This window comes from Elgaria multicarinata, chromosome 17 (genome assembly GCF_023053635.1).
Source record: "Elgaria multicarinata webbii isolate HBS135686 ecotype San Diego chromosome 17, rElgMul1.1.pri, whole genome shotgun sequence".
NCBI lineage: Eukaryota > Metazoa > Chordata > Lepidosauria > Squamata > Anguidae > Elgaria > Elgaria multicarinata.
Window position 1 is genome coordinate 3,539,427 of NC_086187.1, and position 27,441 is coordinate 3,566,867.

Here is a 27,441-nt window from a genome sequence, read left to right on the forward strand (position 1 = left end):
TCTAAACACAAATAAAAATGAACTTTGGATTCTGTGATGTCACAGCAGCTCAACCAGTCCCACCTGCTCAAGAGCAGGACTTTAATTATGCATAAAGAAAGGGGAAATAAGTACGTGCGGATAATGTCACTTAGGGGAAATGTGGCAGGACTCAACAGCAGGTCAAATGCATATGGTCCTTCTCCATCGGGAATTCTCTCCCTCAGTAGTTGATGGCTCAGGCAAGAGCTAAGATGCCTGACTGATGTAGATCTGGAACAGCACAGGTTCAGGCCCCTGGATGGGACTGCTGCTGCTGCTGCAGGTATTGGCTCAGAGGTTCTTGATTTGGACCCAGGCCCAGGGCTAACTATTGTGCAACTCTCTGGCCCCCAAGTGCTGCAGCTGGCTTTTAAAGGGCCAGCATCATTTCTTGCGGCTTCATTCGTGTGTGTGTGTGTGTGTGTGTGTGTGTGAAAAGTGAGGAGCTAAGAAGTAAGGAACTGGTTGGGCGATTTGCCTGAGGGCCTTCTTGCCCACTGGAGGTGCCAGACGCCAGCAGTCCTTCCCCAGCATCGTTTACTTGATAAAGTGCAAGAGCCAAGGCCGAGGGTCCTACTTGAGAGGGCAGGGGAACCCCTCCCCTTCCCCTCCCCCTCCTTTTGCAAGCATCTATTGCCGCTGGACAGCTCAGTTAGTAAAGGTTCTCAGTCCTGGGCTGTAACTAGGGATGGGGGAGAAATTCGTTTGGTTCTTTTTTGTTTTAATAGGGACTTACCAAATTTTTCCATCAATGGAATGAAAAGAACTTGAGATTTTGTTTAAAAAAATTGAATGGGGGAGAAAGTGAATGAGAAATGTGTTCACCAGGCAAGGGTGCTTGGAGTGCTTAGCTCTTAAAAGGCTGGGGCCATAGCTAGACCTCAGGTTTATCCCTGGATCGTCCAGGGGTCAAACTTGCATCTAGGTGACACACAGGGCATCCAGTGCTCAGGCAGGGGTGAACCCTGGATGATCCCAGGATCAACCTTAGGTCTAGCTGTGGCCTGGGTTTCAATCCCTTCCCTGTGCATTTATTCAACCATGTCGGTGGTGCTGAATTGGGATTGCCTCCTCTTTTTACTGACTGGCTCTTCATCTTTATCAGCCCCATGTTGGACAGGTTCAACATCATCCTCTCCATGCTAGGAAGAGCTGCTGGGTGGAGGGGTGAGGATTTTACTCAGTTCATTGTTTGATAAGAACTTACCAACATCTGCAAATTTCTTCATGTACAGGACAGAGAGAACTTGAAATATATATATATATATATATATATATATATATATATATATATATATAATTGGATGTGTGGGAAAGCGAAACTGAGAGATGCATCCATTCCGTGCAATTGAGGGGTAGTTTTTAATAATGGTGCAGGTTTCCTTTCGCGGGGGTGGGTGGGGTGGGGGTGAAGAATGGGTGGTGAATTCTTTAACCCAGAGAGCCTGCAAAACCAAGCCCTCGGTGCCCTCCTAGAAAGGTCAATCTCAACCAGATCAATAGACTAAAAGGGATGGCAGAACGGGAACTCCAAGGTGTTACAATGATCTCAAAGCTCCTTTCTGAGCTTTGAACCTCACGGGGGAAGAGTACCAACTCATAGTTTTAGGATTTGGACAGTCAATGAAGTGAGAGCTCAAACCCAATGCTATAGCTAGGGCCTGCAAAAGCACTCTGGCTTGAATCTGGAGCCCCGATTCTATAAACATACACCCAACTAAAAAGATCATCTCCTGAGACTGTGTGTAGGAAATGAAGATTTGGCTTCGCATCCCAAATAATGTGGCTTCGGGGTGGCCTTTCTAAGCCAATGCACAGGAAGGACAGGGCTGCTGAGACCAACGCAGCTGAGTCGGGGATCATGCTTGCTGTTTGTGGCTCCACTCGGAGACAGGAATATTTGAAGAAACATTTAAAGCACGGTTTGTTGATATTTTAATATAAGAAACAATGAAAATGAAAGAGATTCACCCAGGTCCACAGAAAGTCTCCACTCCATAGCAATATATTTGAAAGTAAGATACATGCTTCAAAAATCAATGATGTGTCCACAGAAGAATTTAAGGTTCCTTGGGGCAAAAATATCAGTCATGAAAAATAACAGTAAACCATACCCCAATCTCAGTCCAAGACAAAACTCCCCTTTGTATTAATTGTATTTTAATCTGATACAATTTGCAGCTCCCCCACACCCACGTTTGCTCAAGAGCACAGGGGTTAAATGGATTGTGCCACCTCCTAACCTGAGGAACCAGCAAGGGCGTGGATCTCCGCCACCAGAGAGCCCTCAAAGGTCCAGGCCTTTGATCCCCACTCCAGTGGAAGATGTCAGCGAGTTCTCTCCTGTGCGGGTCTCTTTTCTGCATGCATCATTTACAACCCAGTCTTCTACAAGTTTATGCAGAATTAATCCCTGCTCTATTCAAGGGTGTTTATTCACAGATAAGTATGCTCTGAATGACAGCTTTGTAGAGCTGAAGGGGACTGTGAAAGTCTTCAAGTCCCCCAAAGGCCAAGGCTGCATTCCTATGCACACTTACCTGGGAATAAGTTACCTGTTGAGGGGGAAACTCAAATCAACAGGAAGGATTATTTAGGCAGCAGGAAAGCTCCATGTCCAGGCTGAAGGAGCCATTGAGTCTCCAAAGGACTTGTAGAATGGGGACATAGCAGAACTTCCTTGCAGGGCATACACAACATGTTCCCTCCCACAATATATGCCTTTGCATTAAAATATATATGCCTTTGCATTAAAACTGGAAACAAAATGACAGAATAGAAAACCACTCCAGGAAAACCAGCCTTTGATTTGTAATTTTGGGCATAAGCTTAAAGGGTGGGGAGGGAGGAGAGAGAGAGAGAGGGGGGGGGCATCCCTGCCTGCTGCCAAAGACACAAGCCTTCTCTCCAGATGGAAGGTCCACCTTGTTCTTCTGGCTGCCCTCTGCATATGGCACTAACTCCTTTTCAGCCACAAGGATGCTGGAACTGATGATTAAAAGTACAAGCAGGATTTTGAAAGTAACATTGTTATTTTTTTAAGTGATACATATGGTTTTGTATTACTAATAGTGAAAAGAGCAAGTCTTGGAAAGAGGACTAAAATGAAGCCAAGATGCTTTGAGAAATCAGCCAGCATTAGGATCCAGACACTACCAGACAGAGTCAGCGTTCCAACCCTTCTGAACCCAGCTTCTCTGAACTACATAGTGATTCCACCTGGTGGCTGTGCTTAGGGTTCATTTTAGTAATTCATCCAGAACTTGTACAAAAAGAAAAGAAAGAAAAAAACAATTCATTAAAGAGCACCATTAAAACTGCAGACTGTCCCAGTGATTTGAAAATGATACCATATTATTATCAACTCCTTTTTTTGTTAAAAAGAGGAGGAGGAGGAGGAGGAGGAGGAGGAGGAGGAGGAGGAGGGAGGGAGAGAGAGAGGGGTGGTGGTAGAGAGGGAGAATTTGCTTTAATTTACCAGAACTGGAATGGAAATTCAGTTTTGGAAGTTTCCTGCCTGGATAAAGACAAACAGTTCTAAAATGTGTTAAAGAGGAAAAAGATTCACCATAGATTTCAAAAGACAAGTGAGTCTATGAAGCAGTCTTATTCACACACTAGATTTAGTTCTGTCTTAAACAGAAAAAAACATATTCCTGTAAAACAAGGTCACAGTCATTGCAAAAGCTGCAGCACAACTGTTGAAGATGCCCACCATGCTTGGCATCCAAAGACAAGAAACAACAGCATCTCAGTTTCAGAGGAATTTGAAAATACAAATACAAATTTGATATTTTGAGACAAGACTCTTGACATGTTTCATCAAAACTCTATTGGTAGCCACTGGTTGGAGATTCTAGAAATGCTGTCCTTTGATGATCACTCAATATATATATATATATATATATATATATATATATATATATATATTTTCTTTGTAGACAAACAGAGGAAAAGCCACATATTTCAAGCAAGCTGCTCTTCTCCTATGAGGGAATGTGGATGTTTAAACATTTGCACCATTAACCTCGGAAGACTAGAGTCCATATATACCTGGCAACCTGAACTTCAGACCTGTGAATACAAAAGCAGGAGGACTGACCATGTTGCCTAAACATTAATAACAAATTCAGGATTGGTGTAGGAGAATCCTGCAAACTCATTCTGGTCCAAGTTCATGATGAAGAGTTTGTCTGTGGGCGTGAGCTCCACGGGCTGCCTCGTGAACTCTTTATCGAAGTTGGAAGTGTCGTGTTTGTCTTTCTGTTGGACAGAAAGTGAAAGGTTAAAAACAATGCAAAGGGAAGGCGCACGGAAGAGACATCCAAACAAAGCAGCTGCCGGATTCATAAAGTAGCTTGGAAGAAGAAGAAGGAGAAGGAGGAGACAGGAGAGTTTACATGCTGAAGCTCGGGACGTAGTATCTACATATCATTGTAGATACTACAGCCATGACAAGTTGACAATGTCTCCAATAAACAGGCGTGCAGTTGTTCTGGCAAATAGCAGGATCCATATTTTGAAAACTGTGAACTTTCCCAAAATAGCAAATGGCCACATTTTCTATTTCATTTTTTTAAAAATGTATTTATTTAAAATTATTTTTAGACCACCTTTAAACGTAGAACTCCTCAAGAGGGCATCTAGATATGCAACTATGCACACTGCAATGCAACAGTAGACGTTTTCTATCACTTGCTGAGCATCTGTCCCTACTTTACAGCAACTTCTGAGAGCATCATCAGATGAACGTTTTATCCCACGCTCACTACTGCCCACTCACGTTTCTTTTGCGGGTCCTTTTGACAATGGCACCCGCCTCCCGTGGGTCTCCCACCCCTTCTGCTCATTTCCTGTTGCAAAAAAGAGACCTGGAAAATCCAACTTTGTCCAGCTGTAGCAAAACGTGCTGCCCTTTTTCTGGTGTGTGCAGGAGAAGCAGCAGGATAAAAAGGCCCACTGAGTGGGCCATGTGGTCATTGTTTACTTCCTCTTTCTTCTCTGTGTAAAGAAAGAGGACGTATTGTGTGACAGAAGTGTGTGGGGGAAGCAACAGTAAGGAAACGCGACCCCCCCCCCCCGCCCCGGTCTGATATCACTTTATGTCTCCTGAGCTTGTGGAGCTTGAGGTGTGATCCTTTGCATATGTCCAGAAAGGTACATTAAGCCACATCCACACATGCAGAGGATGTGGCTGAGTCACAAAAAGGGGTGCAAAGAGATGCTGCCTTCTTATACCCCAAACTTACGCATATTAACTCAGTTGTAAGTATCACAGAGTTCAATGGATGTGTGCGCGCAAGTTCCTTCTTAGCAGATAGCATGAGCTGGGAGGTCCAAGCCCAGGACAACGTCCAGCATCCCCCCCTTTCAGGCCCACCTCAGCCCCACCTCCTGCAACGTGGGGGCATTAATCTGCTGAACAGGATTGTTGTAAAGGTCACTTTAAGCACTTTAAACACTTTAAACAAGACAGAAATTCATAAAAAAGAATAGAATCACATTGTAAATTATGTAAACTATTAATAAAATGTGTTATTCATATTAAAAAGTGTTCTAGGAATTTATTTCTCTGATAATTGCTGGTTATTTCTCAGTCAAACTCCTGTTCTCTGTTCACATGTGCACACACACACCCACACACACCCACACACCCACACCCACACCCTGGATCATGTCCCAAGAGCTTTATGTTTTTTGTTTTATATCCTGACTTTCAAAAATCCTTGAAAAAGAGCTTGCATTAAGTTGGTCACACTTGGTTCAGGCTAGTGGCATAGTTATATTGGGGGGGGGGTGTCTTTGCAGTAGGACACAATCAAAACTTGCAGCACAGGAAAATGTATTTCTATCTTCTATTGGATGGAATACACTTGGTATACAAACATACTACGGCCTAGAAAGAAGCTACACGGAGTTTACAAAGTAAAAGTCAACCCCCCATAGTAGCAATAGTAGTAACAATTCTTATCATTCATTTTTTTCAATAAAACACAGATTTGTAATACAAAAACAGGAAATAACTGAACACAATAAATGGAATTTGAGAGCCTTGTATGAAAGTTTATACTGCAGCTAAGGAAGTATTTTCCATTTCACAGCTGTTTTGGGCAAAGCCTCCTTGGGTCTCGGAGAGAGAAGCATTTTGTGAGGCTCCCATTCATTTCAATGGTGCTGGCACAGGAGGAGAGCCTGGTTGGGGTGGGTGGGGTGGCGATAACGTCTTAGATTTCAGTGTACAAAGTATAACAGATTCTTTCACACTAAGAAAGCACCCACCCACCCTCTCATCTCTGAAATAAACATTATAGGGATTCACTCTTTGGTGGTGTGTGTGTGTGTGTGTGTGTGTGTGTGTGTGTAAATCAAGTTATGGTACAAATATTGGTACTACAGCAAGAGGGGCAGGGAGCACACCAGTTCTTTCCTGTGATATGTTGGCCTTCTGTGTGCTTGAGGCACTGGCTCAATTGGAGGTGCATTTTTGAAGTAGTAAAACCAACACTGGATAACTTGGTTTCTTTCGTTTCAGGAGTAGAACATTGTTTAAAAGGAAATTTCAAAAATATTATTTTAGAGAATTCTAATTTTAATAAGAACACTGTAATATTTGTGATTTTGTAAACAGCTAACTTGACAATCCAGATACTGAAGGGATCCTAAGGTACAACTTCGAGATCCTTTGCAAAGTTGGGATCCCAGCAAACATCACTTTCTATTTTAGATATTTGAAAGTAGGGTATTCAGTGGCTTCAGTGGGAATGCTCTCTCCCCCCCCCCACTCACTGTGTGTGTGTGTGTGTGTGTGTGTGTGTGTGTGTGTGTGAGAGAGAGAGAGAGAGAGAGAGAGAGAGAGAGAGAGAGAGAGAGAGAGAGAGAGAGAGAGAGATCAGCTAGATACACTTGACCTCATACAGCTTGCATACAGAACAGTGGTGACTTCTCCTCCTTCTCCTCTTCCTCCTCCTCCTGACACCTTCTGTTGACTGAGAGACCATCCAGTAGAACTTCCACAGAATCGGCTCTAGCATTCAGTTTGGCCAGCAGATCATGGACTGGCTTGGATTTTGGAGACCCTTGCCCCAATCTAAACAGCCTAGTAGGAGCCCATTTCCCCTTCCAAGTAGATGGTCAATTGGAGAAAGAAAGGGGTGCCCAGTGGGTGTGAGCCTACTGATGCAAATCCCGACTTCTAGACCACAGCCAGAATTTTAAAAATATGCCTCTTTGCCAAACACACATCTATTTCTAGAATCTGTCTTAGATCCTAGAGATATCAAACTTGCTAGAATTCAACAAATTTCAGAAGTTCTGGCAGGTCCAATATAGTTTGCACTGAGCATCCTGCTCAAACAAACATGGCAGGATGATCCCTAGAGGAGGCACCAGACATGCATGAGTAGTAGAAAGATATATTTATATTACCTGTGTGAAAATAATTCAAACTAATTTGAAATGTGCTGCTCAATTACTTGGGGAGTGAACTTTTTTAGGCGACCTAAAGGTTTCCCCTTAATCTGATTGACTAAACAACACAGTACGGCGATTTCTGTTTGTGACATTTGGGCTGCCTGATAAAAAGGAGGACAGGACTTAGGTCACCTTGACTAGTTGTGTAGAAGGGGGGAGGCTTTTCTCATCCTCAGCTTTGGCACCTCAGACATTCCCTCTCCGACGCAGCTATTGAAAATGGGATCTGGTCACATTAGCACAGCCTGCCCCAACCTGGTGTCCTCCAGATGACCAAAACTCCCAACGTTCCTGACCATTGGCTGTGCTGGTTGGGGCTGATGGAAGTGGAAGCCCAAAACATCTGGAGGGCACTAGGTGGGGGAAGGCTGCCCTAGAGAGAGAAACAGTTTAACGGTGGGCCCAATATTGCAGCTTATCCTGAACGGTACCTGCAGATGACAGAACGCTCAGGCAACTCTGTGCACCATGTAGTAGTAGTAGCAGTAGATTATTGATGGTGTCTTCTGGAGGAACATGTCTCTGACCTCAAACCACTCAACTTACTCCTGTGAGTTTCATCTCCTTGCTAGGTCCAAAAAGAGGGCCTCTCTCTGCCAGGGCTCTCCCACACCTTCCTCCCATTCATTCAGGAGAAACAGGTCTCCAAAGGCACTAGATGGCCCATCAACAGAATGTGAAGGAACAGAATTAATTTCTACATGCATCTCTCTCTCTCTCCCCTTCACAAAACAGCTAATTGCTCACAAGGACAGCTGCCTCCAGAGCAACGCCGTGGGCTGCTGATGACTCATGGAATGACCACATGCTGCTTGATGCAGCAGAGACACTTTTGGGGTGGAGGATGGGGTGGGGGACCTCAGCCAAAGCCTCCCACAGAATCATTGCTGTGGGCTTTGAAAGAGCAAGCTGTTGAATTTGCTGAGGAAAAGAGAGCAGAGAAGAAATTTTCACTTATTTGGACTGAGTGAAGATGGGCCTGACTGCTTTTGTACATATTGCAGAATATTTGGGCTGAAGATGAAGTCACACGAGTCTCCCTCTTCTAGTGTTGGATGCAGCAGGTTATTTACAGAGCAGGAAGCTGGGATCCAGGTCAGCAAAGTGCAAAAGTAATTGGAGTACCAAGGTTTCCCCAGCTTATTCCACAAGCATTGGCTGTGACCTGTTCCATCCCATCGTCAGCTTAGGAGTTCTGCACAGGTGAACACTCCTTGCGGGGGCAGGGAAGGGAAAAGAGGCAGCTCATCTGGATCCATCCCAAAGCTATCCGTGGCCAACTGGCAGGCGTGTGATCGTCTCCAAAACCAGCCTTCTCCAGGTAGGTACCACAGATAGCTTGTCTTCTCCCACATAGTATGTTCTGAGGGTTTACATTCTCTTAGAAGGTCTTGACGGACCCAGAACCTCAAGCGCTGTGCTTTCCTGTTCAAGGCAGTGGTGCATGTGCCAGAGATGGGCTTAGAGGGTTGGGTTGCCCATTACCTGTTGGTCCTTCCACACAGAATTTCCAGCGTCTCCATAGAGATGAACTGAAATTTCTCACAAACTGAAACTCAGCAACATTACATTTCAAAATTCAGTTTTCAACATTCATTTTGTTTCTTTTTTTAATTTCTTTGTTTTTAAATTAGAGTTCAATGATGTAAACTTCTATAAAAAATATCTTAACTTCTCATAAAATGATTTTATATGTCAAGTTTAATAGATTAGATCCTGGAAGTTCCTTTTTTTAAAAAAAACGACAACACCCAAAATAATAAACGTAACAGAATTCAGAACTGCAACATTTTCAGATTTGAACTCTATAAGATTTGGAAGCAAATTTGAGTTGCATTTTGCTTGAAAATTATCCCCCCTTCCTCAAATCTTTTCTGTATTAATCCCCAAGCACATTGTCTAGGTTATCATCATTTAGTCCCGCTTACAAATAAACTGAGGTTTCCTCAAAACAAGATTTCTTACTTTTTATTTTGTAATTGTATCTGGGGGGTGGGGGAGGGGGGAATTGGCACACGGATAACGCAAAGCTCACTGGTAGGTGAACACCCCAGAAATCGGAGGTGGGAGAGTACAAAAGGGCACGGTGGACGAGCAGCGTCGAAGTCTTAAAAGAAGCCATTTTCTTTTCTTCGGTTTAGGGTTGCCAGAAAAACAGACAGCTTAAAATTCCAGTGGCAATTCTTGGTTATTCTCAGAAGAATATTAGTTGAGACAAAAATACTTTATAGTTTCAGTCAAGTTACACAAATACTGTTTGGAGTTTAAATATCAGCTTCATTTTAGTAAAATACTCAAATTTTGACACACACAAAGCGCGGTGGAACAGACGGAACTTGTCAATTTGGCAACTGGTCAACAGCAACAAACCCCCACCCCCACCATACTTTGAAGGAAAGAAACCCACAGAGGTTTGATATGAGTACAATGTAGAAACCATGACACGGATGGCAGATACTAGTGTGACCATTAGTTCGAAAATGTTCATAGGAAACCCTGCAGTTGCCTTTTTGCATGCTTAGGGGATTGCTCGACCTGATTGCGTTGGTTAGAAAATTAAAAATGGAGGTCTACTTTACCCATCCATCAAGCATGTGGTCCTTTCCCCCTTTCTTTCTTTTTCTTGGTGCTCAGACATCTGTTTGCCCACGGTTAGGATTGACACTGAATCTCCAGGTCAAGCAGGAGCTGAAGTCAGCTAGGGGTTGGTGGAGAGGAGCCCCTCCTCAGACTCTGCAAGAGTCTTGCAGGGTTTGGTAAAAAAGCTTTTGCAGGAGAGAGAAGGGCCTCCACATCCCCATGACTTACCTGCCTGAAGCATTCATCAAGATCAGAAATAGCTGCCACCGTTCTCCCTCTTCCCCCATTCTATAGTGCTTTGCATGGCTGTGTGGGATTGTGGCCTCTGCTTGTGATGAAGCCCTTTCATTAACGTGCTTGCTACCTGCACAGGCCAACCTGGACTCAAGAAAGAAATTGTGGATGAGGGGGAAGCTTGGTCTATCAACAGCTCCAAATCTTGAAGGTTAAATGGAGCCTCCATGGTGACAGGCAGTCTACCACTGAATAGCAGTTGCCAGGGAGCTGTGGCTTTCCTGTCCTGCTTGTGGGCTTCCCAGAGGAATCTCTGTGGTCATGGATGAACCTTTGGCCTGGGCCAGCTTCAGGGATCCTCTTAAGTCCCAAATGCAAGCAAACGGAACACAGAAGTGCAGAGTCAAGGGGGAAACTAAACGCTGCTACAGTGGGGCCGTTCGTGTGTTTAAATGCAGGTCTTCCTGAATTCTGTAAAGCACAACATGAATGGGGCGGGGGAGGAGAATGCTGATCCTTCCCCTCCCCACACTTTCACTTTCTTCCAGTGTAATTGCTAAAGCATCCTGAAAATTGTAGTTTGGTGAGAGTGCAAAAAAGAAAAAGAAAAAAAGGAGCTTTGTAAGGGATCCTTTTCTACTTCAGTTCCCAGGATTTCTGGGGAGTATGTATATCAATGCAAAGCTGCCCCAAGTCTCACTGCGTTTATTGAGATTTTAGGACCGGTTCACCCGGTTGGTGCTCCATATTCCCCTTCACACACACATTCCAGATCACATGGAGAAGCCGCAGCAACCCCAGGCTGCACATAGGCAACCTACAGCCACTTCCGCATCAGGGTAAATTCTGCAGGGGTAAAGGAAATGGCTGTGGGCTGCCTCGGAGTACCCCTGTTTTCACCCTGAGGCTGCAAGACAAAAGGACCAAGTCAGTTCATGTGCTGAACAGGCCCCAGGTTTTCCCAACTTCTTCTGGGGACGCACCAATGGCGCAGTGGAGCCAGGCCTCACAGCGATGCAGCAGCACCAGCACTTGTTTATTAACAGACAGACGGACTTCATCTCTCCCCCCACTCCTCCCACAAAGACTTCCCTGTTCTCTCTCAGTTTAGCTACAATCCTCACATGTGCTTTGGGGGGGGGGGATGGGGGGGGAGAATGCTTTTCCCAGCAACACTATCTTGTTCCCTGTTGAAATGCAAAGTAGTTTGCGGTAGGGCTGTGCACGGACCTCCCGATCCACTCCGCACCCAATCCACAAATTCTGGATCGGGCCCGCTCTGCCCCACGTCGATCTGCCTATGGTCCGCTCCACTCCGCTGTGGAGCTCCGGATCCGAATCAGAGCTCTGCAGTGGCGCCGGCGCCAGGTAAGGCCCACTCCCTCCTCCTCCTTACCTGTGTCTGTTGCTGTCCAGCGGTGGCAGCTTCAACTGAGCCCGAGGACTCAAACTGGAAGACCAGGCCACAGCCGCAGCCCGGTCTTCTGGTTTGAGTCCTCGGGCTCAGTTGAAGCCACTGCCGGAACGCGACAGACTCAGGTAAGACCCTTCCCTCCTGCCCCCTTACCTGGCTCCGCCGCCATCGCCGCACGGACTGCAGTGGCGCCGCCACCAGGTAAGACCCCCCCTCCCTCCTCACCTGCGTCCGTCGCCATCCGGTGGCGGCGGCTTCAACTGAGCCTGAGGACTCAAACAGGAAGACCAGGCCGCCGGTTTGAGTCCTCGGGCTCAGTTGAAGCTGCTGCCGGAATGTGACAGACTCAGGTAAGACCCTTCCCCTCTTCCCCCTTACCTGGCTCTGCTGCTGCATGGACTGTTGTGGTGCCGCCACCAGGTAAGGCCCCCTCCTCTCCCTTTACCTGTGTCTGTTGCATTCTGGCAGTGGCTTCACCTGAGGCCAAAGCTCAAAGCGGAAGGGCAGGCCGCGGTTGTGGCCTGGACTTCCGGTTTGAGTCTCAGCCTCAGTTGAAGCCTCTGCCAGACCATGACAGAGGCAGGTAAGCCCCCTCCCCTCTGCCCCCTTACCTGGCTCTGCCGCTGTCGCCACACGGACTGCGGCAGTGCCAGGTAAGACCCCACTTACCTTTTTTCGGAGCTCCAAATTGAGGCGAAGAATTTGCTTGGTCTCGATCCTCTTCACTTCAATCTGCAGCCCCTCCAACCCGCTTCGTCTCCGCCTTTGTCGGAAGCAAATCAGGCCACCTCGCTATTGCGTCTATGCTCCGAAGCAAAGCGGAGCACAGCCCTAGTTTGCGGTTAAGACCCATTCATTTTACAAAGCACCTTTTCCCAGTGGAGTTGAAAACGGCTAGAAGTGGTTTGTTGATACGGCTCGATACAGCTGCCTGCATTTTGAAGCTCTTTTGTGGGGTGGGTGGGTGGGGTGACTATCCGGACGGTCATGATGAGCACCTGCACTTCAAAATGTTTCACTACACCACTGGACAGCGCCCACTGAGAATGTGAAATAGCTTCTGTAGTTGATTTGAAGCAGCAGGCCAAAAAGTCCCATCTTGGAAATGTGAGCAGGCAGCGACAGCCGCTGCCTTCCCAAGCTGGGGACGTGGGTGGGGTTAGAGGGCCAGGGCATCTGCAGGGGCGCAACCAGTTGTTCAACTGGTTCCCCTAAACCACTTCCTAGAGCCCCAAGTGGATTTTCCCAGGCTGATTTTAACGCAATTTGGTCTTTCCTAGTCTTGTGCCCCACCCAGAGTGTAGTTAACGCTATGGGTGCCCCCAGATAGGGCACCTATGGACTTATGATCATGACAATTCAGTGGCTCTCAGCCCCATGGGAGATGCTGATGCAACTTTACTCAATTACTGTTCAGGTCTTTGAAATATGGTCATTCTAGTATCACCACAAAAGAAATCCAAGCGTGACAGCCAACGTTTGCAATGGAGGATCTCACCACAACAGCTGCTGGACCAGATGGCAGTGGATGGGCAAGGTGATGATGAGGATGAGGATGGTCTACAGTGGCTACTTAGCTCTTGACTTCAGGCTTAAAAAACTCAGAGTTAACAAAGGAAAATCCTTCAAATTCTGATTGGTCAATGTTCCTGATGACTTCCTGGTCAGGTGGTGTTAAGACAGGTGGGTGGCGAGTGAAAAACCGGTCGAAGTTTTCAGCATTTCGTCCACACTATGAGAGGGGAAGAAAAGAACTCATGGTAGGTGGCAAAAAGTAAAACAAAAGAATCCAAAAGCAAAAGTTGGATGTGGTTTGCTGCGTTTCCCATTTCAGCCTCCCCCCTCCCCCCACCCCCGCCCCGTGGTCAGGCAAAATAGTTCAAATGAGCAAAATGAGAGAAAGAAAAATAAACAATGCAAAATACTTCTGGCTCCTTTGGCAGAAGGGTGACTTTAATTGCAACTGCTTAGCAATTTGGTCATGGAGGTGCTGGGAAAGGGATAAGCTGCCAGCTGGCCTCCCAGCAAGTAATTGTAGGAGAAAGATGAGATGAAAGGCAATTACTTGCAGAGTTCTGCCAGAGTCACATGCAATACCGTACCTGCCCAAGAGTGTGCGACATGCATGGGTGATGGCCGCTCTCTCTTTTCAAAAAACAAATACGTTATTTATTGTACTTCTATCCCGCTCTTACGTCAAGTTTTCAATTGTCCCCCATCCAAGGGAAGATCAGATTTGCCCCATCTCTGTTCCAGCCTCAGGGGTACCCAGACCACACACTGGGCCCAAAGGAATCTCTTGTTAAAAACAACAGCGACAACCAACCCATTTGTGCAGCATTCTCTCTGAGATCTGTCATTCCTCCTTTGGAGCGCTTGGCTGGGTGCCCCGGTTTAAACTGGATCCATTCAATTTGACACAGCCACTTATGGAAAAGTGAGGCCTCACTCCTCAGTGCCAGCAGTGGTCATACTAGGGGATGATGGGGAAGTGTGTGTCTACAGACCGGCTGTGTTGTTGGCCCCACAGAATGGAAACACAGAGCAAGGGAAAGATCCCTATTGAGAACAAGTGCAAATGCCTGTGTCCATAGATGTCCCCTGGTCCAGGCAATCTGCCATAAGATAAACAGCATTTGTGCTTAAACTTCCCTAGCTTGTTAAAATTGTTATTAACAACCAACAAGTCCATTTGTGAACCACCTAGAGAGCTTTGGGCAGTATAGAAATGTAAATAAATAAATAATATAGTATAGAAATGTTACAGTATAGAAATGTAAATAAATAAATGTAAATAAAAAAGGACATGGAATAATGGGCTCAAGTTACAGGAAGCCAGATTCCAGCTGGACATCAGGAAAAACTTCCTGACTGTTAGAGCAGTGCGACGGTGGAATCAGCTACCTAGGGAGGTTGTGGGCTCTCCCACACTAGAGGCCTTCAAGAGGCAGCTGGACAAGCATCTGTCAGGGATGCTTTAGGGTGGATTCCTGCATTGAGCAAGGGGTTGGACTCGATGGCCTTGTAGGCCCCTTCCAACTCTGCTATTCTATGATTCTATGAAATAAACAAACAAATAAATAAATAACACTTTGCTAGGTTGACAAGAGCCTTGAAGGGCTCGGTGCACCTTGAGCACGTGTGACATAGCGGGTGGAGCACTGGCTTTGGATGGCAGCAGCCTGGGCTCAAACCTGCCCTCCACCAGGAAGCTCCCTGGGTGTTCTGGGGCCCAGCACTCCAGCTCAACCTCCCCACTGGCAAACGCCTTGTGAGGACAAAATGCCCGGTGCTCCCTCGAGCGGTGCTCCCCCCTCACGCGCAATTGCCTTGTGTGCCCCCTCATTCCCCCTCCTACGACAGTGATGTCTAGATACATGGCCTGGCGGAGCACGTTTTCCAGCGCCAGCTCCATGTTTGGCAGCTGCTGCTGCTGCTGCTGCTAAAGAAGGAAAGAAACCCCCACAAAGGTGATGCCCCATACTAGGGAAGGGCCAAACTAGACGGGGCAGCAATGGCATGGAAGGCTTTTCTGAAGAAAGAAAAAGGGGGAGGGGAGAGGCAAGCTCAGGAATGCTCATTCCCACCTTGCTGTCATGTCTAGCTTGTGCTGGGAGTCAGTATCCAGGTGTGACTGGTCAAATATTACAACAGCAGCTTGGCTCGGGCAGGTTGGGCGCTGCCCACATAGCTGCCCGCTCTCTTGTTCTGTCTCGACCATAGAGGAATTCTGTGACTTTGACTCAAGCGCCATTTGGTTCTACAGCCCAGTGTTCTGCAGCCACTTGTTGTGACTGACCAGCTTTGTACACGGGGCCTTTGGGTGTCTAGGTCGCCCCTCGGAAGCTGGGAGAGAAAGCTATTAATGGGACACAGCAACATCTCTGCCGGCACCGCATTCCGCTGGCTAAAGCCCCCCCCCCACCGCTGCCGCCGCGTCCTCCTGTAGGCATGAAAAGGGACGGCTTCCTTTGAATGGCGAGGGAACCGCTGTTCTTATCAGAGCCACCGCAGAAGCCCCTCTCCCTTGGCACGGGGCCCTTGGAGGAAAGAGAGGCGCTCAGAAGCATTTTTCCTCCTTCCACACAGAGGGCTCTAAAGCGAGCTCACTCATCCCATGCAGCAGGCCCTTTCTTCTTCTTTTTTTACCTCTCCACGGTATTTAACTTTCATTTACTAAGAAAAACAGATTTGCATTTTTAATCAACTTAGCAGTGGGCTTTTAAAAATTAATTATTCAAAAGAAACACTTGCATACTGTCAAACCTCTTCAGTTTCTCACAACTGTTGACTGGGAGCTTGCAGGACAGGACAAGGCTGCTCTGGGGCGGAGAACATTTCCCTGCCCCACGCAATCCTTTGACAAGAAGTGCCCCACCAGCCACCCTCTCCGAGGACCCAGGCAGAATGCCCACCACTCCCTCTGTGGGAACCCCTTGGGACAGAGAAATCGGCTGTTAACTGAGTTAGGGTGACCCTATGGAAAGGAGGACAGCGCTCCTGCAACTTTAACGGTTGTATTGAAAAGGGAATTTCAGCAGGTGCCATTTGTGGGGGGAATTCCCTCTTCATCACTACTGTTAAAGCTGCAGGAGCCCTGCTTAGTGTGACCAGATACAAAAGAGGTCAGGGCTCCTGCAGCTTTAACTGTGGGGATGATGAGGGCATTTCACCAGGTGCTGCATGCATACAAATGACACCTGCTGAAATTCTCTTTTCAGTACAACTGCTAAAGATACAGGAGACCTGTCCTCCTTTTCATAGGGTCACCCTATTTAACTGGGCCCAATTCTGAACATCTGGTCCCACTGAATCAAAAAGGATGCCGGCAAGGAACAGGACCTTTTTAGTGGTGGCATCTGTGTTGTGGATCTCCCTCTCTAGACTGGCTCCCAAGACAAGCTCTGAGAAGGCTGACAAAGACCTTCTTCTCAAGGAGGCCCTTTGGGCTCTTTGTTTGGATTAAGGGTAGCCTCTTTGTGTTCTGACTGTTTTTTTAAATTGATTTTTTTTAACAGCAATTATTCCTTGGTTACTGTTTGACATTGGACTGATTGTATTGTTGTGAGCTGCCCAGTGAGGGTTGTTGTTGTTGTTGTTGTTGTTGTTATTATTATTATTATTATTATTTATTTATATAGCACCATCAATGTACATGGTGCTGTACAGAGTAAAACAGTAAATCACAAGACCCTGCCGCATAGGCTTACAATCTAATAAAATCATAGTAAAGCAATGAGGAGGGGAAGAGAATGCAAACAAGCACTGGGTAGGGTAAACAGGCACAGGGTAGGGTAGAACTAACAGTATAAAGTCCAAGCAACATCAAGTTTTAAAGGCTTTAGGAAAAAGAAAAGTTTTTAGCTGAGCTTTAAAAGCTGCGATTGAACTTGTGGATCTCAGATGTTCTGGAAGACCGTTCCAGGCGTAAGGGGCAGCAGAGGAAAATGGACGAAGCCGAGCAAGGGAAGTAGAGACCCTTGGGCAGGCGAGAAGCATGGCATCAGAGGAGCGAAGAGCACGAGCGGGGCAATAGTGTGAGATGAGAGAGGAGAGATAGGAAGGAGCTAGACCATGAAAAGCTTTGAAGGTCGACAGGAGAAGTTTATATTGGATTCTGAAGTGAATTGGAAGCCAATGAAGAGATTTCAGAAGTGGAGTAACATGGTCAGAGCGGCGAGCCAGGAAGATGATCTTAGCGGCAGAGTGGTGGACAGAAACCAATGGACTGATGTGAGAAGAAGGAAGGCCAGAGAGAAGAAGGTTGCAGTAGTCCAACCGAGAAATAACCAGTGCATGAACAAGCGTCTTGGCAGAAGAGACAGACAGAGATGGTCGAATCCTGGCAATATTATACAGGAAGAAACGACAGGATTTAGCTACTGCCTCAATATGAGGAATAAAGGAGAGCGATGAGTCAAATATGAAGCCAAGACTACGAGCTTCCTTGACCGGAGTAAGCGTAACATCATTGACAGTGAGAGAGAATGAAAGATGAGGAGAAGGTTTAGGCGGAAAAACAAGCAATTCAGTCTTTGCCATATTTAGTTTCAGACGACGATGAAGCAGAGCCCTGCTACCATGTCAAGCATTCTGTTCCCACAGTGGCCAAGCAGATGCTCAGAGGGGAAGGCCCCAAGCAGCACGAGTGTGCACCCGCAGGGCACACACAGACCCACAGAGCTCTGTAGGACTTTTTGGGATATGTTACTCAGTATGAATAGTCAACTCAATGCTGATCCTAACTACAGTTGATTATTATAATGTTGAGTAGAGAGTACCCCTAGATAAACAACTATTGAGCTGATTATTACCCCACCGTTAACTATCTACTTCCCTTGCTCGGCTCCGTCCATTTTCTTCTGCTGCCCCTTACGCCTGGAACGCTCTTCCAGAACATCTGAGAACTACAACTTCAATCGCAGCTTTTAAAGCTCAACTAAAAACTTTTCTTTTTCCTAAAGCTTTTAAAACTTGATGTTGTGCAGACTTCTACTGTTACTTTCTACTGTTAGTTTTACCCTACCCTGTGCCTGCTTACCCTACCCTGTACCTGTTTGCATTCTCTTCCCCTCCTTATTGTTTTACTATGATTTTATTAGATTGTAAGCCTATGCGGCAGAGTCTTGCTATTTACTGTTTTACTCTGTACAGCACCATGTACATTGATGGTGCTATATAAATAAATAAATAATAATAATAATAATAATAATAATAATAATAATAATAATAATAATAATATCGTGTTGTCTGAACACAGTCCTTTCATTCCCTTCCCTTGTGTCTCACTTCTCAAACCAGCAGCTCTTGGGCTTATGTCTTATATGGGTGCTTGCTTTTTCTAGGTGTTCTAGAAATAATAAATAAGGAAATACTCAGCTAGGAGCACCACACAATCCTTGCTCTAACTGGAGGAGTCACGTGTCCCTAAAATTTGCACATGACACTTTTTGGTGCACCCTTGAACTTGTGAAGCAGCTCAAGGCCACTGGGGCAGTGCTTGGCACCAGAAGCTTCTCTCTTTCTCTGCCTTTAATATGCAGGCTGGCAACTGAGGAGTCCAAGTCTCTTCCCCACCAGGTTGCCCTTGGCTACCTCCCGTTGTTGGGTTTTGCCCATTGCCACATCTGCAGGTGGGCCTGCTTTGCCCACTTTTGCTAGGGGAAAATAATATACTGGTCTCCCTAAGAGGGCTGATATAAGAATTACCAAAATAATGGAAGGGAAATGCTTCAAGGGAGAGCAGAGGATTGTTTAATTATTATTTATTTATATAGCACCAACAATGTACTTGGTGCTGTACAGAATATACAAAAAGGATGAGCCCTGGAGTGCTGCAAAGACAGTTAGCACCTGAGATATATTGTATTTCTATTTAAATTATAATAATTATTTCCGATTTTGCATCTGTGCATATAAATTAGTGTTGTAAACTGCCCTGAAGGCATTTGCCAGTTGAGCAGTATAGAAATCCAACAAACGAACAAACAAAATATATGCAAATTTTATGCAAACCTGTGCCCTCTTTTCTCCTCTGTTTTGGTCATGCTTAAGTGGCCATCCTGGGAGAAGGCAAGGCTAAAGCCATGCTCTGTAGTTTTAAATGTACATGGATCTTTTTTAAAAAAAATAATCACCTCCTCAAAATTTTACATTTTGTAAAACACAGAGGTACCATTATAATATTCCATTTTCGTTATAGATTTGAGAGAAGTGTATAATGGCCCTGGTAGCTGGGGATGATGGGAGTTGCAGTCGAAGGGATCTGGAGGGGAAAGCTGGGTTATACGTAGCTGCAGGTAACAAAATCAGAGCCAAGGTGCATGCAATTAGATTATCAGCCTATTGTTCATCTGATCTCTGCAAGCCAAATTTGCGGATACACGCAAGCGTATGACGAAAGAAAATGCCCCCTCTCACCCCCACTCACAGCTGGAAATTTGCTGCCTCAAAGCAAATCAGAGGAGCAACAAAGCCAGAAGAGAGAGGCCTGGCTCCTATCTGTCCTCCCCTCCACAACCCATCAAGCAGACTCTTGAAGAAAGGTCCTGAGATAGCAGCGGGGCAGGAAGGTCTACCTGCTAATGCAAGCAGCTCATGCCTCTGCTGGCTCTGGCTGCTCCTGGGTGTGCAGCGAATACTTTGGAAACAGAGTTGTCACTGCCCATGAGCTTCAGAAAAGCCCGCTACAGAGAGATCTGGCATGGGAACCTGACAGCGGCAACCCTGGCCTGCCCGTAAAGGAAAGGAGCTGCACTTGTTCCTACAATGAAGGATGGGCAAGAAAGATGGGCTCTTGGTACTTATCAGGGTTACTGTATGCTGTTGTGGTACCCAAAAACAGACACAGGTAAAGCTGCATGCTACATAATAGAAGTGAAGAGAGAAGATGGCACAGAAATATTGGCTGCTCATTACATAAATTGTGGTTGCAGTATCACTGTAACTTTCCATTTTCCGAAGAATTCAAGAGCTGGGAGAGCAAAACTATCTTGGGAGCCGACCTACCCATTGCCCACAGGCTGAGACCTTCTAAACAAACAGACCACTGCCCATGTGATAATGGCCATGATCACGTGAATGACATGGTTTCTGTCAGGATCAGGCCTGGTCTCTCTGGTGTAGATCCCAACTTGGATCCAGAGTCTAAAGACCAGCCGAGACAGGAAGTAGGGAAGGAAGTTCTTCAAGACCCTCCAGAAGTGAAGGAGGAATCTTCTCAGGAGCTTATCGAACAAGGGTCCAGGCACACAGATCATTTCCCCTCCTCCCCCCTCCCTCAGAACTCAGCCTTTGTTGGAGGGGGAGGAGCATCAGAATTTACAGATCTGAGTTTGCCACAGGGTTGAATGGAGCAGAGTTGAATGGAGAGTTGAAGCAGAGTTGAATGGAGGCGGGAGGCAGTCTGCTAGACCAGCCACACCGCAGAAGTTGCAGCTTGAAGACCCTCCCTGAAGCATTCACACTCCCTACAGGTGTGAAGAGACGTCTATTTATTGAATAAAGCTTTGTGGATTACATGGCAGGCCTCTTTATTGCCTCACATCTTGGCAGGAAGGCTTGGAAACATGACAATTACGTGAAACTACATGGAAGGATGAGGACACTCAGAACAGCTGCCTCGGGTAAGACCAAGGAGGGTCCGTCTAGTCCAGCATCTTTTCCCCTCAGTGGCCAATCAGATGCCTCGAAGACCCCCACAAGCCTGGCTTGAAGGCAAGACGCCTTTGCTGCTGCTGCTGCTGCTGCTTTCCCCTGAAGCAGCCTCCAAACAAGGAGGTTCCACCTAGCTCTTCATAGAGACTTCCCCTCCACCACCATGAAAATGAGACCAGGAGATCTTTCCCCACCCTTTGCACAATTGTATGAGCCTCTATCATCACCTTGTAGGCATGGAGAGCAACAGGGAGGGTCCTGCCAGATCAAACGAAGGGCCCGTCGAGTCCAGCCCCCCATCCCGCTGCCCAGGGTGGTCAGCCAGAGGCCTCTGGGGGCAGGCCACAAAGGGAACGGCCCTCTGCCTGGGCTCAGGTGTCAGCCTCGGACACTTTGAGCTACATGGAGCCATTCAGCTACCACGGCTGGAGCCGCTGATTCTTCCCCAAAATGCAGACTGGGGGAGCGACAAGCGAGCCGCCAGCTCCAGCCACTGAAATGACCTTGACAGGATGCTGTAGAAGCACATATTTGATAACAAAGCTGCTCCTCTTGGGTCTCTGTTCTTCGCAGAATGTAATTCAGCTCTTGCCCGTTATAAGAATGAGAAGTGACAGCTGCTCCTTGTGCCTTGAAAGGTTATGAGGCTCCTTCCAGCAAGAAACATTTTCACTATTCAGCTGTAATCTACATAAATGGTAAACTACACTTCTATTAATGAACCAATCCAGCAAGCAGCCCCTCCATCTCAAAGGGGTCATTTCCTCCTCTCTCCCTGTCCACAACAAGGAATTTTGCTTTTAAAGAAAAAGGAATCCACTTTTTCTTGCATAGTAAAATTGGGTTCTCTCTAAAATTACCCTTCTTTCAGAGGCATGGAACATTTCCTTTTCAAACAGATGGGGAGAGTTCACTGCTGTCTAAATTTTCACAATTAGCAGATGCACCAGGGGGCAAATATACCTATTTTAGTGCCCCATTAATGACCATACAGAGTTCCCAAAATGACCCTGAGAAGGAGTGGATTTATTTTACACAGTCCTCTCTAATATTTATAGCCAAGGGGGAATTGCTCTTTTTATTTATTTATTTATTTCTGCTGCTATAAAGCTGTCATCTCAAAAAATAGCCTTTTTCTTTCATCATTATGCTTGCTTTCAAAAGGGACACAGTGGCAGAACAAAGAAACAAAATACAAAATGTACTCCCCCCCCCACACACACACAACAGAATAAACCCCTCAAAATATTTCCCTTTGCTTCTGGCAGCGTGATGGAAAAGCATCAAGGAGCCGCTCTCGGGAAATGATGGGCAGCGTTCGTTCGCCTCTGGGCCTGGACGTGGCAGCTCCCGCTCTCTCCTGAGATCTCTGGCCACGCGGCTGCACACCTCAAGCAAGGCCGGGAGGCACAAGGCCACTGTGCTTCCTCTCCCCACCCGCCTCCACGCCTCTGAAGGAGCTGCTCACCTGGAGAGGGTGCCTGGAAAAGCGCCCTCCTCCACAGGCTGCTTGGGCCCTCTGAGGAGAGGGCTCGGCTATGGAGGATGAGCACAGCAGGCAAGGGGCGTCTTCTGGGAGAAGTCTAGCAGGCCAGGCCCAAAGGAGGAAATGGGCCTTGAGCAGCAGCAGCAGCAGCAGGAGGAAGAGCCAGGGTGGCGGTGGGCTCAAGCCCCAGGACAGCCATGGCACATGATGGGCCCTCATGACCCAGAGAAGGTTGCACCACAGAACGCGCCAGAAGGCGCATAAAGGGGAAGAAATGAGGGGCGATTTATGCCACAGAAGTGGGAAAGTGCTGCATCACAGCAGCCTGCAAGTGAAGCATCACAATTCAGAATGCCCCCCCCCATGTGAAAATACCCTGCAAGTAGAAAGCTAGCACAACAAGAAGTGAGCTAGCCTAGAACCTTTCTCCCTGATGTGCTGATGTTATGCTGGTAGGGATTTTTATAGATTGCATGGGGCAGCGTTTAACGATTATTTCGGCCACCAGCAGTCTGAAGTGGTAAAATCCACACTATCAAGTTAGGACTTTACCATCTCATTCTACTGCAGGTGTAGACTAGGCCCCAATCTTGAACCAAAAGAGGAAAAGAGATCAAAAGGATTAGCAACTTGAAAGTGGCAAGGAGCATCTGTAAAGTCTTAAAAGAGATGTGTTTTTATGTCTCCACAGATATGTGGAAGCTACAAAAGGAAGTTAATTAACAAAGTCAAAGTATGTGAAGCAGCCTGATGCAATACGGGTAACAAATATTATACTCCAAAGAGTGAGCAGAATACAGACTAATAATTGAGGCTGCCCAATAGTAAAATAAATTTCAGTTAAAAATAAGAAAGTATTTATATATATATATATATATATATATATATATATATATATATATATATATTCATTCCTGCATTCTCTATCCAGCTTCAAACAGAACACCATGAGCCAAATGAGACACAGCAGGCAGAATTTTCACTAGTTTGAATTTTCACTTTGTGGAAGGCCCCCTCTGGGCCCACTGGGCATCATCCAGTTCTGGACACTTCATTCTAACAAGTGTTTTGCTAAACCATGACTCTTAACATAATTGTATTTCCTAGATTTGTTAGATTTTTTGTGAACCGCCCAGAGAGCTTCGGCTATTGGGCGGTATAAAAATGTAATAAATAAATAAATAAGATACTGAATTTTACTCTTTTTATATTGAAAACTACTCTGAAAAGACTAGGGCTGTGCACCGCTTCAGATACGAATCCCGAATCCGAAGTGGATTGGGGTGATTCGGACCTCTCTAAAACATATCCGAGGCAGATTGGGGGAGGTCTGAATCAATCCAAAGTGGATTAGATCAGTCTGAATCAATTTGGACAGGATCATCTGCCTTCAACAACCACTTCTACCCTTCCATTCTTTGATCAGAGTTTGTGGGGTCACGGCAGGAATGCAGTTTACTGAATGCAACTTTTGAAGAGGTCAAATGTCTCTCGTGGGAAAGAATTGCAGGGTGCTACCACCAAAAATGCCATCCCCATGTCACTCCCCCTGTAATATGTAGGGTCACTCATGTCCTGACATGACCACGTGGCCCCTTTTCTCTGCCACCAATGTGATGTCAGGACACATGCCCTGACATGCTATGGGGGAGATGGGCAGAAGGTTCAAGAGTGGCATCCATTGAAAACCCTGTGTAGTACAAGAAAAGGTTCTTCACACTCATATCAGCCCTCAACGGATGCCATCTGCCAGTCACTGGGACCATAAAAAGGCCATTCAGCCAACACCGCACCACTCTCTGTAATTAAGACGCATTTTAAATTGTCATTATTTCTCCAAAACCCAGTACCGTTCCCTTGCTGGAAATTTGTTTGTTCCATTGAAACCACTGGGTTTGGAGGCTTTCCAAACCACTGGGTTCTATGTGAATAAAGAAGTAATTAGATTTAAAAAAGCAGACACCCCATAATTATCTCAATGAGAGATGGTGACTAAATGTTTAAAGACACTTCCGCGGGTTTTGCTCCACGTCGGCCTGGCAATTGGTATACAGAGACAGGAGGCCCAAGTTCAGCCATGTCAGGATGTGCGCTCTCTCTCTCTCTCTGCCTCATGCACAAGGGCCAACCTGTGGATGCAGCATCAACTGGGAGGGGTGTGCCTTTGGGCATTTCATGGAACAATGCCAGCCTCTCCCTGGTGCAGTGCCAGAAGCCACCTCAAAGAGAAAAGGTCTGCAAGAACCACAGAAGCACTCCACAAGGACACATTAATTGTCATCCTCCCTGCTTAAAGTCCAGCAAGATTAATCACAATTAAGCTCCACTAAAACAAATGGAATATGTTAGTCACGACTAAGTTGAAAGTCCTGTCACTTTCAGTGAATCTGAGGCTGCATCGTATGCACAATTACTTGGAAGTAAGCAACACTGAGTAATCATGGACAGGCTGTGCTGTTAACTGTTACTAACTTTGGCTGGATTGGGCCCACCAAATCCAAACAGTCAGGCAATCCAATGTGTCTGCCTTGCTACCAAAGCAATGGTGGAGAGGAGCAGCTGTGAGAGGCACACTGGAGAGCAAAATTCCTCTCCTCTAGAAGAACTTCACACCCTCCCCACAACACCTTGGGAGGAAGTCACGGCAGCCGGCTCTATGCCCCCCTTTCCTTTACAGCAGAAGTATCTGCATCCCCAAGAGGCGCCATTGTAGAGGGTCAGATGAAGAGATAGCAGAAACCCAAATCTTCCACAGGGCCAGAATTCTCCACGGTTTGGGGCTTCTGCTCATGAACAATTCAAGCTGCCACGTGCGTTTTACCTGCTGAGTGAATTACTTCTTCATTAATGATTCAGGCCTCCAGGATGTTGCTGAGTTGGATGTTAAGATTCACTTTTTTCACCCGCGAAAAGAGAGGATTCCAGGCCGTGGGGAGGATGCAGTGGAGAGACAGGACAAACCGCAGGCGGAAGACAAATGGGGAGGACCTGCGATGGGTCGGCATTTGGAAGGGTTGTGGCCTTGGCCGGGTGCCACAATGTGCAGCCCGATGTGCCCATTGCAGCCTGAGAAGAGGCAGGGCCTGCTCTGGCATGCCCAGCAGAATGCCAGGCGCCCACATAGTCTCCACCCCCGGCACCCCTCCTGTCTTTACAGGCTCACGTTTTAAGAACGATACTTGCGCTAGACAGAAACCAGTCTTAAAATCTCTTCACTGGCTGCCAGTTAGTTTCCGGGCGAAGTATAAAGTGTTGGTTATCACCTTTAAAGCCCTACACGGTTTGGGTCCAAGCTACCTGTGGGATCGCCTTCTCCCGTACAATCCGCCCCTCACACTCAGGTCCTCTGGGAAGAATTTACTCCAGCCAACAAAAACAAGGCTGACAACTATTACCCAGAGGACCTTTTCTTCTGCTGCTCCCAGACTGTGGAATGGCCTGCCGGAGGAGACTCGTCAGCTTGACAGTCTTTTAGAATTTAAGAAAGCTATAAAGACTGATCTCTTTCAGCAGGCCTCTCCAGTGGAATTTTAGGATGTTTTTAGGTAGTTTTAACAATGTATACTATGTTTTTAATCAGTATTTTATGTATTTTATACTTACTGTTGTTCCCCGCCTCAATCAAAATGGAGAGGTGGGTAAGAATTATTATTATTATTATTATTATTATTATTATTATTATTATTATTATTATTAAACCAGTAGGCATTTCCCATAGACCGTGCAGGTTACAAGGGTATCGTGTTGTCCACAACTTTTACATGACTTTCAGAGAATGTGCACATGTCAGAAAAACCTTCTGAAGCAGCTACAGGGAAGTCCCACTTCTTATCCTGGGGGGAAAGGGAGGGAGAGGAGTTCTGCTTCCCATGTTGTAACCATTCTCTAAGTCTTGGGTTACAGGTCTTATGGGTATCCACATCTCTACAATTCAACAGAGAGGAGCTCTACATTACAGAGGAGATCCAGACACCCACCTTCTCAGGCACATGTGCTCTATGGGCTTAACTGGCATGACCCAGACTGCTCGGCTCAAGGATCTGTTGCGTTCCGGAAGGGATGGCCTGGGAGCTGCCAGCAACGCTGCTTAGGCTCCAGAACCACCACAGAGGCCCAGGAGGCCCAGAGCGCACCGGCTTGCGCCTCGGTTAAATTAAAGAAGGCGCTTCCATGTGTCTGCAGAAAGCGTGCAAATGCCTGCCTGGTTGCCAGGCCACCAGCCAGCTGACCATCCCACGATGACACCTTTGAACTGGCCAATCAAAGGCCCGGGTAGGAAAAATGGTCCAATCCCCACCTCCTGCTTCGGTCAAGCATACCTGAGTATCAACACTGTAGAGCAAGGTAGGTGAACAATTAACCAGGTAGTAAGGAAGATCCCTGTGCCTCCTATTCAGCGGCCAGCACCAAACCATGGCTTCCTTTGTTTGGACTTTTGATGTTCAGGCTCGGGCATCCATCACATTGATGTGTCTCAGTTCTGAGAACAATCCTGGCGTCTTGTTTGGGATGTGTGAATAAACAAAACCTGAGCTGCCAAACTCCACCAGATTCCATCTCTAAGCTCATTCAGATTCAAGTCCCTATGAAATTATGAGCTTTGCATTTCCCCAAATGTAGGTATCAATTGTGTGCATCTTGCAGATGTACATGTTATTCTCCCATTGATTAACGCATATTTTTGCACATTTTTCAAAAGTACATTTTTTTGCATGCACATCTTTCAAATGTATGCGTGCTGTCGGGACACAATTTTGTGTTGTTGTTGTTGTTGTTGTTGGTTTTCCGCAAATCACATTGCACGCTGGGAAATGTATGGACTTCAACCATACATTGCGTGCAAGTCTGTGTTCAGTCTGGAAGGTGCAAACTGGGTAAATTCTGATCAAAAAGGAATTGAAACGAATTTCTCACCCATCCCTAGGTCTAGTTGACTTTTAATATCATCGCCGGTAACTCTTTGCTAGCACCATCTTTCAGTCAACCCTGTTGCTGATCCCATGTTTCCAGGGCCAGAGTCGCTCCGCAATCCTGCTCAGTTTGCCCCAAATAGACCCATTTAAACAGTATATCCAGACAG

At 46.4% G+C, this 27,441-nt stretch overlaps 1 protein-coding gene across 1 annotated transcript in view; it reads right to left on the minus strand.

Moving 5' to 3' along the window:
- Positions 1 to 4,107: 4,107 nt before the first annotated feature.
- Positions 4,108 to 27,441, minus strand: part of PRKCB (protein kinase C beta) — a 228,244-nt gene continuing 204,910 nt past the window's right edge. The window contains exon 17 of the mRNA XM_063143417.1: positions 4,108 to 4,284. Within this exon, the coding sequence (XP_062999487.1) occupies positions 4,132 to 4,284 (153 nt within the window). The 3' untranslated portion in view covers positions 4,108 to 4,131. The remainder of the gene's footprint in view (positions 4,285 to 27,441) is intronic.